General features: G+C 42.2%; 1 protein-coding gene across 1 annotated transcript in view; it reads right to left on the bottom strand.

Annotated features, from left to right (window-relative positions):
- Positions 1–12,777, bottom strand: part of bace2 (beta-secretase 2) — a 66,884-nt gene extending 54,107 nt beyond the window's left edge. Inside the window, exon 1 of the mRNA XM_084323207.1 lies at positions 12,160–12,777. Coding sequence (XP_084179333.1) covers positions 12,160–12,444 — 285 coding nt within the window. The 5' untranslated portion in view covers positions 12,445–12,777. The remainder of the gene's footprint in view (positions 1–12,159) is intronic.
- Between the last annotated feature and the right edge of the window lie 1,259 nt (positions 12,778–14,036).

Below are 14,036 nucleotides of genomic sequence, written 5' to 3'. Positions count from 1 at the left end.
GAGCCATACTGTACATGGTGACTGCTTGGCTTAAATATAATTTAATTTTTTTACATTACATTACATTTTTTAATAACTTTCTTTTTTGGCATCCTCTGTTATTATACCCACGCGACGCCACTGATGTCACACTCGAACATCAACACATGGAACAGTTGTGAGAGATGGAAACTGGATGCCTGATATAAAGAAACGAATAACCAATAAATATGAAGTTATCTTTGAACCTCTGTTTTCAAGCCTCGTCAATATAACCCACCCCCTTTCCTCACGAATGGAACTGGTGTCGTGGAGTGGAGTCCGCTTTGAGCGTTTCCAGGGTTAGCGATAGGGGTGGGACAATACATCGATTCAGATCGATATATCGATCCATTATCAATAATCAAATAGGATCGATGAAACGTAAAAAGATCGATTCATATTGCGATACTCTTATTTTGAAAATCCCACGAGTCATATCCGCCGGCACCCAGTATTGTGAAACTCCGTGTAGACATTACAGCAGTGTTTGCGTCTGCTGTAAAGCACTACAGAGCGTCTATTTTGCAACCCGATATAAGTCTGTGCAGTTTTTTTCCTGCAACGGGTCAAATGCATCTAACATGCGTTGCATCATCGCCATTCCTTTATGCCCACGTCGCGTTAAATATCTAAATGAACGTCACGTTGGCTGCTTAAGCTAAGCAGCTAACCGTGAGAGAGAACAGGAGAGAACAGAGGGGAAGGAGGAGGGGCGGGGGCAGTCTACCTTTCTGTGGGGGACTGGGGGAGGGGCATTCTGTGTGTGTGTGTGTGTGTTACTGAGGATGGACAGATAATGTTGATATTTAAACATTAATACATAATAAATGTATTCATGATCATCATGCAACATAAAACAATTGTAGGAAGTTTGGGAGAGGAAGGGGTTGTGAGTTCCAAAACATTTTACTTAAAGTTTAAAGCTCAATATATAAAAAGTGAACAGGAGGTCTATTTGTATTAAAAACAATAGATTGTTTTTCATTTAAATGTCTGGAAGAGCTCAAAAATAAAAACATCAATTGATATTTCCGTAGCATTTTTTTAGTTGATCTAAATGTGACTGATTGTGTTAAATGGGCACATAATATCACCTCATATCGATCGCAGGCACCTGAATCGAATCGTATCGTGGCAGACTGTGATATCGGCAAATATCGTATCGTTGTCCAAAGAATCTATATCGTATCGTGATGAAACTGGTGATTCCCACCCCTAGTTAGCGGCTAACGCTAGTTAGCTTAGCCTAGGTATGGGATAACTTCGTTAGCAGCTAACGTTATCCCATTGCTCGCGTCAATTAAATGCATATCATTGAAGGTCCGCGCTGGTCTGTCTATAATGAAATGAGAGGAAAGCTCTGCGCTAAAGCAAGTCCCATCTCAGCCGCGACAACATATACTCGATGTTCGCAATATAGTAATTTACTACATCTCATGTAGAACAAGCCGCGATACATCGAGTATACTCGATATATCGCCCAGCCCTAGTGGGAAGTGAATGATTATTAGGGATGTCCCAATCGCATTTTTTTGCTCCCGATCCGATCCCGATCATGTGATTTTGAGTATCTGCCGATACCTATCTTTCCCGATCCGATCTTTCACATTAGTAACCAATTTGACGCATTTGTCAGAAACTGGCGAAGCGAGACAAGCCCCTCTGTTGCCTCAATAGCCCCTCGAGCGCGTTGGCTCACATTATTCACCCTGAGCCCTTGATAATGTGCTTCATAGGAGAAATATTCAAAGTTTCAATCTGTTTGCACATTAGTATACATTCACAGTGTTCGACTTACGTAATGATTTGCTCCATTTTGGTCTGAAACGCCGACGATAATCCTCACAAAGCGAATGTTGACGTTATCCAGTCGAACGTTAACTTCATTCAAGCGAGGCATTGCAATCAATACAGCTGTTTGGCAGAGCACCAGCCGCCTCCCCCATTCCTTTGCTCGCTCTCGTTGTTGTTTGTGGCTGTTTCTCAGGTGGCGTATTAGATTGGTCGTGTTGAACGCAGCTCTGTTCTTTCCTCCACGTGGAACGTCCGTCTTGCAAACATTGCAACTGGCTATTGGACTGGCGGTTTAAATTTTAAAATGCTTCCAAAACGTCTGACATTTTGTCTAGCTGCTCCAAGTCATCAGGTGGACATAACATGCCGGTGTTGCGGGAGCGACGCGCTGTGAGCTTGTAGGTCTGCTATTTTCAAATCAAAGGAAATGCGTTTGTTTTGGCAAATTCTTCTGCTCTGTGCGACAATAAATAAATGAATGATATGTAATTTAAAACCAAAACTAATATAAGCCAAGGCCTCAGTATGAGTTTAAGACGTGAACATGGTCATGTTTGTTGAATAAAACTTTAAAAAAAATAAAAATCTTTTTACTCTCGATTCCCCCCCCCCGATCCCGATGTTCTGAAAATCATGTGATCGGCCCCCGATCCCGAGATCGGGACATCCCTAATGATTACATTTGCCAACTCCCCTCCCTCAAAACACTGCTGCTGAAGTGCCTTTGAGCAAGGCACTCAATCCCATAACTGCTCCAATGGAGCTGCCCAGTGGCCAATAATAGAAGACTGTGGTTGTAGTGGGCAGGGGTGAATGTGTGGAACTGGGTGAAGCAGGGCGTCACTGAACAACATACGTGCTCAGTGAACCTCCCTATGTCAATAAAGGTTGACATTTTTTTAAAGATGCCACGTTTGTATATTATATAGCATCCAATGTTAAACACAATAACTTAGGGCTTGGTTAAAAATAAATCTATTGTCCAAATCTTCATTTGAATAATCCAATATCGATTAATAAAATCCCAGATTGATTTATATACAGTATATATATATATATATGCTATATTGTGTTGACTGCTGTAGTGTGCTGGTCATGTTATAAGTACATTCATATTTTTAATAATGCACCAGGTTAGAGGATTCCTTATACAATTTCCAGCATTAATTATCAGAGATTCTCTTTCATGTCCAAGCTAAATTGGCATTGTAACTGAAGTATCCATAAGCGAATACTGTATTGAATCGAATAAAAAATCTGATAAAATCGGGACCTTGTGAGCCGGAATAGAATTGATTATTATGACAATAAATACAAATTAGGGCTCTCCAGTAGCACACCATGTACCGAGTACCGTGCTGCGTCGCGGATCGGCCGACCCGAGTTCGATTCCCGGACCTGCCGTTATTTGCCGAATGTCTTCCCCTGCTCTCTCTCCCGTTTCACCCTCACTGCATCTGTCGGTCATGTCTGACCAGGAAAAGCGATAAACGCTAAAAAAAAAAAAAATCTTTAAAATAAATACAAATTATATAATCAATATCGTGTAGATGTAAAGATCTTGAACGGTCACTTAGCAAAAATGAATTGGCCTATACACTGATGATCACAACTTCTGCCCCTCTAGCCATTTTTACATGAATCACGCAATTGTTTTGTTTGTTTGTGTGTGTGTGTTAGGAACCAGGAGTGTGAACCTGAGCCAACATCTGTTGAGATAATGTTGTCTCCCAGGCATCAACTCAACGACAGGGAACTAATGAGCTAACAGACTACTGTCACCTCACCTCAGCCACGCCCACTGGCCACGTGACGCTGGTTATTAAACAGTCCTCACCACGAACCAGGTCATAAACCCAGCGCTCCGCGGCTCCACGCTCACCCACAACAAAGGGAGTTTATTTAACGTTCCAGCGCCATGGCAAATTATTATTAGAGGGGATTATTAGTGCGTCCCTCTTGGCGCTGGGAGTTGTTTGTTTAAATTAGGAAAACCAACAACAAGTTCTGGTATTACCAGATCAACCTATTGCCTCATCTGGTGTCTGCTCTTTCTGAGAGAGGATCAAGACGCTTTTATTTTAGGATTCAATGTGAGAGAAGGTCTGACTCATTCAGAGTGTTTACAGTTAGGAGATCTTGAGTGACCAGGTTGAAAGTACGTTATGCTAAACCATGTTGTTCCCAAACACACCATACTCATTATTTTGTGGCTGCTGGCTGCTTTTAGAAAGACCGGCCGAGCAGGAAGTCTTTAAAAATAACCCAAGACTGATTAGGAGACTTTAAAAAAAACAAGGGCCAGAAAAATCCATCACACACAATCATAACAAGAAGCAATCAACCTCCTCAACGCTCTGTTGAACTCAGCCTTTCAGCCCATCCACAGCAATTAGGGCTTATTCAAATAATATCAAAAACAAAAGTTAGGCTATACGTTTCCTTTTAGCCTACATTTTGGTGCCACAATAAATTATTTCTCAGTTGGGGCATGAAATTCGATGAAGCAATATCAATAAACGTCAGTTAAAAGACACGTTCCAGTTTGCTGCTCGGTGGAGATCAGAGTGATCTGGCCCTGGTCCCGGCACCTCGATGGTGCCATCTGAAACCACACCAGCTCCTCACAGATGGCACCGCTCCACCCGCACTGCGCCAGAACCGGACAAACCAGACAGGTTGGGCCTACTGGTGGGGGGAAACCCAGGGCATTTCCTTATCCCCGTGTACCTCCTACCGTCTCTAAACCCGCCGTTCTCACGACAGACTTGGCTGTCGAGCCTCGGGCAAATCTCTTCCCCCGTCGTTGAGCCGGCATGGCCGCCCAGTCGCCTGAGGTTGAGCTTTCCCTGCCTAATTGGTAGTGGCTCTGCGGCTGCCATGTGCATCTGCTACCTGTTTGTACCAATTAGCAGACGTGAGAAACTCCAGCCGACACCTCAGCTCAGCCGCGCCATGTGCTAACAGATGTGGCAATTAGTGACTCATTTGAATAGCACCTCATTTAACACCAAGGCCCTTCAATCACATAATCACTGATAGGAGTTACAGGGCATTGTAACACTGCCTAAACAAACCAAGCTCAACTGAAATACACCGGCCTGCCTGGTTACAGTAATAGTTTTTTTTCCTGGAACTGCACAAAGTGAATTAGGGCTACTTGGGCAGGTACAATACTGGTTCAAAATAAGCACTGCTGTGTACATGCATTTGATCGTTTTTTGTGTTATGGCGTTTCTTCTACTCCTCTATACCTCTGTAGTATAGGTCCAGTCATTCTTTGTTGCAGTCATTATAATGGTGAGGGTTGAGATGTTATATCAGGAGCGTTTTGTCTTTGTATTAATAGGGTCTACATTAAGGTCCAAACAGAATTGTACAGCCAGTGCAGTCCCATGATCGCAGAACAGAGCGTTTCTTGGCAAGTAGGTATTACTGTAACAATGTCACACATTCCTTCCCCAGGCAGGCACAGTTCAGTGACATGGCTGAATCAAGACTGATAAGCTGCTGTGAGTCTGAGCTGGCTCCACTATGGTCTTACAATGTGCAATGGATAAAGACTTCCTCAAAGTCCAGTTTAATTACTCTTACCAACCAACCAATCTATTCAACCCGTGAGGCCCACACAGTTGGCCAATTCACTGATTGTCTAATTATGTTTAAGCTTAATTAAGATATGATATTCCTTTATTGATCCCCTTGGGGACATTCGGCGCCATAGCAGCATGGGGGAGGGGAGGTACAGGTATGGGCAGGGTAGTAATAGGTAGTGATGCACGAAATTTTTTTACACATCGGTATCGGTCCGATATCAATATAGGGCCGGTATAAAAATAAAAAATTAAGTTTATTTTTTTTTATCTTTAAAAAATATATATATTTTAAACATGTTTTGGCCTTAAATAGTTTCAAAATAGGAGTCATTTCTGAAAATAAGTAACAAAAGTAAAAAACTAAATGCGTTTTGGAAAATAGCTCTTTATTTGATAATCATAAAAAAGTGTTTTCTATACAGAGATATCGACATCGGTAAATATCGGTATCGGCCAAAACAGCAATATTAATATCGGTTATCTGTATCGGCCACAATTTTCACATCGGTGCATTACTAAAATATAGGCAATCAAATTTGATCTGAATATAAAAATAGAGAAAAATAAACAGTGTAAGCAATATAATTAACTCAGAATATAAAAATATGAGGAAAAGTAAACAGCGTAAACAAAGGTTGAGGATCTGTATGCCCCATTGGTTATATTCTACATTACTCCCAATATAGGCAATAAAAATGGAAAATAATCTGTACTGTATAGACTTGAGACTGAGTAACTGCCTAACATAACCTAAAGCTTTAGGGCCTGTCCACACGAACGCTGGGTTTAATGTAACCGTGATTGTATGTGCGCAGTTGCACTGTTTGCCTACACACAACCGGGGTTTTGCTACACTGCAACCGCGGTCTTTGAAAACCGGAGTCCAGGGTGAAGTTTTGCGCGCATACCGGTTACAGTGGGTGCATGTGGGCATAGTAACCGAGGTTATTTCCAGTGTTTACGGCAGAGTTGTCGCAATTATTTCCCATGTTTACGGCAGACTGTCGCAAACAATAGCAAGTTAGCAACCGAACGCAGGGTAGAGAGATTAGAGCAGAGCCAGCTACACCAGTGTTTACAGCAGAGCTGTCCCAAGTAGCGTTATATGAAAATGATTGTAACAAACTTTTGTTCGAAACGTATCGTCTGTGTTGAAGAGTGTTGTGATCGACTGATTATGTCTGATGTCGGTTTTATTTTTTTGAATAATTTTAAAAACCCTGGTGTCAAAAATACCTGTGATCGTGTGGACTGGGCCTTAGTTTAGGCCAAACCAGGGAAATTAACAGAATTCTTAAACTCAATCCCCTTTATTGTCCCCCATCATTCACATTTCTTTACATAGTCGGCTATTTCAAAGAGCATAAGTAAAGAAGCAGTCAGTTTGATGTAGGTCTAGTGATGTTTTCGCAAAACTTTGGAGCTGCTCTTTACTCCTTGGTGCCTCATAATCCCAGTCAGCTGTCAGACCGGTGGAGCAGCACGGTCCTGCAGGCTGGATCATGTGAGGGAACTCATGTGAGTCTGGGCTTAGCTTGCCATCAGACCCAGAGGCCTGGGAGCACTGTCTGGGTCAGCTGCAACCTTCCCTTCCCTGCCTCGTCTTCTAGGCTCTGGCCATCCCAGACCTGATGCAAAGACGCAAAGTAGCTCAATCTATAATGGATGCATGAGGAGCATTGGGGATTTCTGTGTTCTTCACCAATAAAGCTAAGTTTCGACCCCAAGTACCCAAACCTTTTAGTCCCGGGAACTATTTTCATTGCTCATTGTTGTCTGGCGGTCTAAAGATATGTGAAGATTAAGCAAAGTAGTGCTCTGATGTATGAGAAAGATCTCTTAATCAGGCATGTCTCAATAATGGTTAACTATACTAGAACACAAAAGGAAATTGTTTTCTGATCAGATCTTCGTGATCAGTTAAAATAACAGACCAATGTTCCCTGCATACACTTATGTCATATATGGGTCCTCCTCGCATTGAACAGGAACGTGCAACAGACGGCACAATGCACTGGCAACCCACACCAGTCCAGAATGGGGCTTTGTAGATTGTTTGGAATGGAAATCGCTCTCTGTGCCTGAGTTGGGTTCCAAACTCTCTGTCATCATTGCCATGCGGTTGTTGTTGACTTATTGGCTCGTTTCATCTCGCAGAATTTGATTTTCAATCTGCTATGAAATTAACATGTTTGTCAAGTAACAGCAACGACTCGAGTCAAGTGTCTTATCCTATTTTATCCCCATCCTAAATTTAAAAGGTAGATGCTGTGTTTTCTTCTCTGCTCTACTGGGAAAATATCAATTATAACAATCCTATACAAAACTATTCAATTATTGTCTCTTTTCATCTTGAGGAATAAGGCTTGCAATTCATTTTCAACCCTATATGAAATGAAAGTGACTTAAAGTATTAGTCTTATCCTATTTTATCCCTATTGGCGCTGCGTTTTGGAAATACTTCACCTATAATCACAATCCAGCTTAGTTTACACGATGTTGTAGCTTAGATCTGCTGAAATATTTATTTACATTTTTGTGCATAGATCACTTTTATCAACTTCTAATACGAGTCTCACACATAGAACTAACATTATGTGCATTTCCTAATTGATAAGATTACAGTGGCCTTTGGCCTAGTAATTGGCAATAGCAAACTTGAAATACTTAACCTGCAAACATTAAGACTGTTCTTCTGACAACACAATATTGATTCGCTGGGGGAAACTAAGAGCGAATATCTTAGTTGCATCAATAATGTGCTATCATTCAGAACAGTCTTATATTTGTAGGTTAAGTATTTAAAGTTCACTATTGGCCATTTTACCACTCTCATCTTGTCATCAACCAGGAAATGTTTAGTTGGAAGTTCATCAATCTAGTGTGATCAATACACAAAAACTAACTTTTTTCAGCGAATCTCTTAGTTGCAACAAGATTGTATAAGTTAAGCAGTATTGTTGTGTTTATATGTGAAGTACCGTTATTTCCAATGTTCGCTATTTGGCCAGAAATGTACTGCAGCCAAGCTTTCTCACTACACGCCCAGCCACTGTCCTTCTCCAGAGAAGCCAGCAGAAGCATGGTCGTCTTACTGAAGTGACGCAAGCCAACCGCACGTCTGGCGTCTGCCCGATTCAACCTTGTATTGTAGTTGAAATACCAATTTATTAAAAAGATTTTTCCCCAGACAATCTCAGTCTTGGTTACATCAATATTGTGTGTCAGAACAGTCTCATATTTGTAAGTATTTAAAGTTTGTTATTGGCCATTTTAACACTCATCTTGTTATCAACCAGCAGGGTCGGTTTACATCACTTCAGCGGTCCTATTGGCAGTGCGAATGCAAATAGAAAAGTCCTGAAGGTAACTAGTTCTTGGGGAGCTACCCAGGGGGTAGTTCCTCTCAGGGAGTCCCCAGAACCGTTAGGTCTGAATAGAGGCATTTCGCAGATTTTCAACCTTAACACATTCAGCGCCAAGGACGAGTTAACTCGTTTTTGGCCGCCGTGCGTTGAGCGCCAAGGACGAGTAAACTCGTTTTTAGATCCTTTTTCTTTTATTCGATTTTTTTTATTCATTACAGGTTCACGGACCTCGGTGTTACCATAGGAAATCATTCTGAGATTCCGAGAGTGCAATACCGGCCGCATCCTGCTAGGTGGCAGTATCGCCCACCCTTTGCAACCTTATTTAACACCGTGTGTTACATCTAAACCCCTCCGGGCGCAGAATTTTGGTCCAGGCAAGCCTAGCGGTTCACCCGATCACATTGGAACGCGTCCCTGCCCCTCGATGCATGTGTTGTGCCGGATTATTTCGGGGACCCGATGGACACCTATACTGGAAATCGCGATCAGACAATTGGAATATTCTTTTTGAGATACCCCCGATCAAAGGTAAGGACTATCTGACGTCAATTTCACCTTGATCCTACAATGATTTCATATCGATCCAGCTGATCAGCGTGTGTGGTGTTCAAAAGCGAAGGCCGTTGATGATGATCAGAGCATCAAAAAAACGACCCCCCCCCCCCCCCTTTGATGCATTCATGATGAAACATAATACCTATTATATATCTTTGAATTGGAAATAGTAGCGTGTCCAGGCGAGAAACGCCAATGACTTTAGTAAAATTCACATAGCGCCCTATAACTCAGCTTTTCAGGAATTAGCCCAGATCATTCAACTATACAATATTCACCACGGGATAACACGCGAACGTATACATGAAAAAAATATCTCTTTTTTGCAAGTTGGATGGGAGATGTTAAAACTAGAGGTGGGCATAGATAATTTTTTTTAATCTAGATTAATCTATCTGCAATCCTGGATTTAATCTAGATTAATCTAGATTAAAATGGCTCAAAAAAAAAAAAAAAAAACCTGCCGAAGGCATTCAAAATATGTGTGTTCTACCCAAATAATGACCTTACTTTTTCTTTCCTCCTTATGTTTCTCAGGCCAGGTGGCCCATTACACCATGAGCCCATCTCCCGTTTCCAAAATGCATTACAGACTGTTTGAAAAAGCTGTTTTGCTATGATAATTGGTAATGAAATATCAAAATAATGTTCAATAAGATGTACTTGTGTTTAATAAGTTGTTTTATTCAGAAGTTAACACAAATAAATAATATTACCAGTACAGTACAGTATCTAGCACACTCTCAGGAGCAAAACAGAAAGAATCATTTCAAACTTGAACTATGTGACATGGCTTGAATCAACTTTTCCAGTGGAGTTGCTCAGTGGCCAATGGTGTCAACTGTGGTTGTACTGGGCCTAACAAAATGAATAGTTGGTTTCCGGTTGCCGACCGACCCTGCCGATTTAGGTGCGACCCAATATATTTTGAGTTTTTTAAAAAAATTAAAAAAAAAAAAAAAAATTAAGAATAAAGTTTCATAGAAATCTTAGTCAAACATTTAGTATTATGGATATTAAACATGCTGGCAGAGTACATGCATCCATGTTGTTGTGAACATTTTAATTAAATAAAGAAATTCCCTATCCATAGTCGCCGTGGGAAAGAATAAAATAAAAAAATAAAATAAAATAAATTCCCTACCTACCCATGGCCAAACTGACAACCAACAGGAAACCAACAATATATTTTACTTTGCCCTGGGCAGCTCCCAGGTGTGAATGGAACTGTGTGAATGTGAAGCAGGGCGTTCCTGAAAAAGAGCATCTGTGCTCAGCGAACCTACCCTGGGTAAATAAAGGTAAAAAAAATAAAAATGTATAAGTCCGTGGCCGACGTTAATGATTCATGTAGTATGGGTGATATGTTGATCATAGCAGTTTGCATGTATAATAATAATCAAACACGCTGAAACTCACCGCGGCTTCCTCGTAGCGTTGGGCGATCAGCGTGAAGCAGAAAGTTCGCTATTATGGGATGTCGATCTAGTTGGTCCAGTTCCAGGTTGTATAATAATATATACGTCCAAATCATGTTGTTTATCGAGTTATTGGCAACGGATCGCTATCCAGTGTATCAAGCTGGAGTCCCGCTAGCGATAGCGAGTGGCCGGACGAAATATGGGTGAGCACCACTTCCTGCCGCTCACTTCCGGTTTTGGCGATTCGCCGATCAGCCACCAGATGGCGGTCTTGAACTGTTGGAGAGTTGAGAGGAGATCTACAGGAGATCTCAAGTCTCCGTGGGTGAAATATGATTGCCATGGCAGATTTTTGAAATATTGATCTCAAAGACGCTGTACGACGTCATTGGCAGATTACGCATGGCGAGGAATGACGTCTAAAGTCGTCCTTGGCGATTAAAGGGTTAATATCAAATGACTATAGTATTGTCTCCCTAGCTATAATATAGAATATAGATATAGCTCTCCAAACATAGTGACGCACAGTGAAAATAGGCTATGGAAAGCTGGCGCATTAGCTACAGGGATAAGGGTAATGGCTGGCGCTGAAAGTGTTAATCCTATCATTCTGTTGTGACCTGTAATATTCCAGCACCCTGAGAAATTCCTCTGGGTGACATCACAGAGAGGAGAGCAGACCTCTAGCGAACTGAAGACACTATGTCCTCGAGTTGAGCCTACTAGTACAGTTGAGAATAGTTGAGGAATGGTCTCGGCGGTTCGCTGGAGGTCTGGCTCTCCTCTCGTGACGTCACCCAGAGGAATTTCTCGGGGTGCCGATGTGGCTGAGCTCTCGAGACACAGAACACAAATTACATGTCCGATTATCACACATCCTCCTCACAACAGAATGGTAGGATTAAGGGAAATCAGCAGTGCCTCAGTGGTGGAAACGCACAGAGTTCCTCAAAAAAGTTCCTATGTTTTTCCCACTACAGAGACTGTTTAGATTGGATCTCCAATCAGTGATCCAAATGTATTTATGCATGGCTCCACCAAAAATATTTCCATTGTCTAGTTGAATGACTGAGCTTTTGATACAAAGACTAAGACTAAATAACAGGTAAATATGAGTTTTTAAAATTGTATTTGTTGTATTTTATGACTGTAAAAAAGCTATGGTCGTTTATGTCTGTAACAGATTTTCCATCTACAGATACAACTTCTCAATGAATATACAGTACCACACACAGACAGTCACTTTATAAACACTGCTCTCAACTGGTTCAAATATTTAAAACAATTGTATACGATGTCTGACTCCTTACACTATACATTATGTGTGCGTGTGTGTGTACACGTACAAATGAAAAGTAACAATGACATGACATGTAGCCTACAATGTGCTGCACTACCTACCGGTTGACCAGGAGTACCAATTAACATCTCCATGTAGTACCCTCTTCCAGAGTCACCTTGCAGGTTGTCGACCATGTCCAAAAAGTTCACTATGCCCGCTGGATCAGAGGCTAAGGAGAGGACATTTCCACCAGCGGGTTGTAATCTTTGAACGGACGACAAATCGAAAGAGGTATTGAACTTCCCTGCGTATAGTTTGAGTGGAATGGCCAAGTAACACGTCGACATTCCAATACAGAAAATGAAAACAAATGTCCAGAGCAGAACAGCGTTGGCGTGCGCCATGGTTCTGGTAAAAACACTGAACACCAGGGACGATTCAGAGCTCGGAGAAAAATGCCAGCTCCTTGTTCAAAGTTTGCCCTGCTCTTCTGATGAAGTTTGCTCCTTAACTTTCATCTTAGCCATCGTGAAAACTCCTGTGCAGCGGTGACCGGCATCGTGAATAATACGCCGTCTCTTCGCCGTCGAGATGAAGACGAGCAACAGACAGTACACATTGATAGAATGAGAAATGAGGCAGAACTCCACTATCTTGCAGAAGCGCGTACTGTAGTTACGGTGCGCGCCTTCCAAGTTATTTCCCTTTCTAGCAGCTGTTTCACTTGGTTGGTGCGAGGGCGAAAACTTCCTGCATCGCTGATGACGGGTGTAGGGTCCAGCTGCAGCGGTGGAGAGGGCGAAAACTTCCTGCATGGCTGATCATAGATATATATAGAACACTAGATAGCTTGCCCGCGCTTCTATGGCGCTGCCGGCCAATGGAGAGCGACGTCACTGAACCGCCGCCATCTTGCGGAGGTCAGCCTTGAGTGAGAGTGAGTGAGCTGCACAGACAAAAATACTCATAACTCGCTGAAATATTGACGGATTTACAAACGGTTTGGTTTATAACGTGGCTATGATTCAAGCGGTTTGTAAAAAAAACATCTTTAATTTTTTTTATACGTATGTATCATAACTACATCTTTGATGTTTATAGCAAACCAACCCGTTTGTAAATCCGTCAATATTTCAGCGAGTTATGAGTATTTTTGTCTGTGCAGCTCACTCACTCTCACTCAAGGCTGACCTCTGCAAGATGGCGGCGGCTCAGTGACGCTGGTGACTCCGCCTTAAGCTATCTAGTGTTCTATATATATCTATGTGGCTGATGACGGGAGTAGGGTCCAGCTGCAGCGGTGGAGAGGGCGAAAACTTCCTGCATGCAGTAGCGGCTGCTGGATGCTTCGCCACTAGGGGCGCTATACCAAACATTTTGCAAACATGTACAAGTCACGCATTGGCGAATATTATCACCATATATGATCACAGTCAGTCAAATGCAACCACGTTTCCAATAGCCCAACACAAACACGCACAGCTCTCTCTCTCTCTCTCTCGCTCTCTCTCTCTCTCTCTCCCTCTCTCTCTCTCTCCCTCTCTCTCCCTCTCTCTCTCTCTCTCTCTCTCTCAGATCGATTCAATAAGAAACACATATGTATATATTGACATTTTAAACAAGTTACCATTCATTGTCTGAGTGGTTATGCTCTACCCGCGGCGAAATTAGAGAGAGAGAGCGCGAGAGAGAGAGCGAGAGAGAGAGAGAGAGAGAGCGAGAGAGAGGGGGAGAGAGAGAGAGAGAGAGAGAGAGCGAGCGAGCGTGCGTTAGTTAAGCATTAGCTGAGTGGCTAACAGCAGCTAAAGTTAGCTGAGTTGGCTAAGAGAGAGAGAGAGAATTAACTCACTTTGTTTAATTGAAACGTGGTCCAGCCGGAGGGCTTAATAAAGTGTATGTCCACTGACTGTCCCCCAGACTGTTGTCGATGTATATCCATTCCACTCACTGCCCACTGTCCAGACTCCAGACTGAATCACAAGTTCACAACACACAG

The sequence above is a fragment of the Notolepis coatsorum genome, assembly GCF_963971535.1.
Source record: "Notolepis coatsorum genome assembly, chromosome: 1".
Lineage (NCBI taxonomy): Eukaryota > Metazoa > Chordata > Actinopteri > Aulopiformes > Paralepididae > Notolepis > Notolepis coatsorum.
The sequence above is the reverse complement of the archived record's forward strand: the minus strand, read 5'-3'. Positions and strand labels throughout refer to the sequence as shown.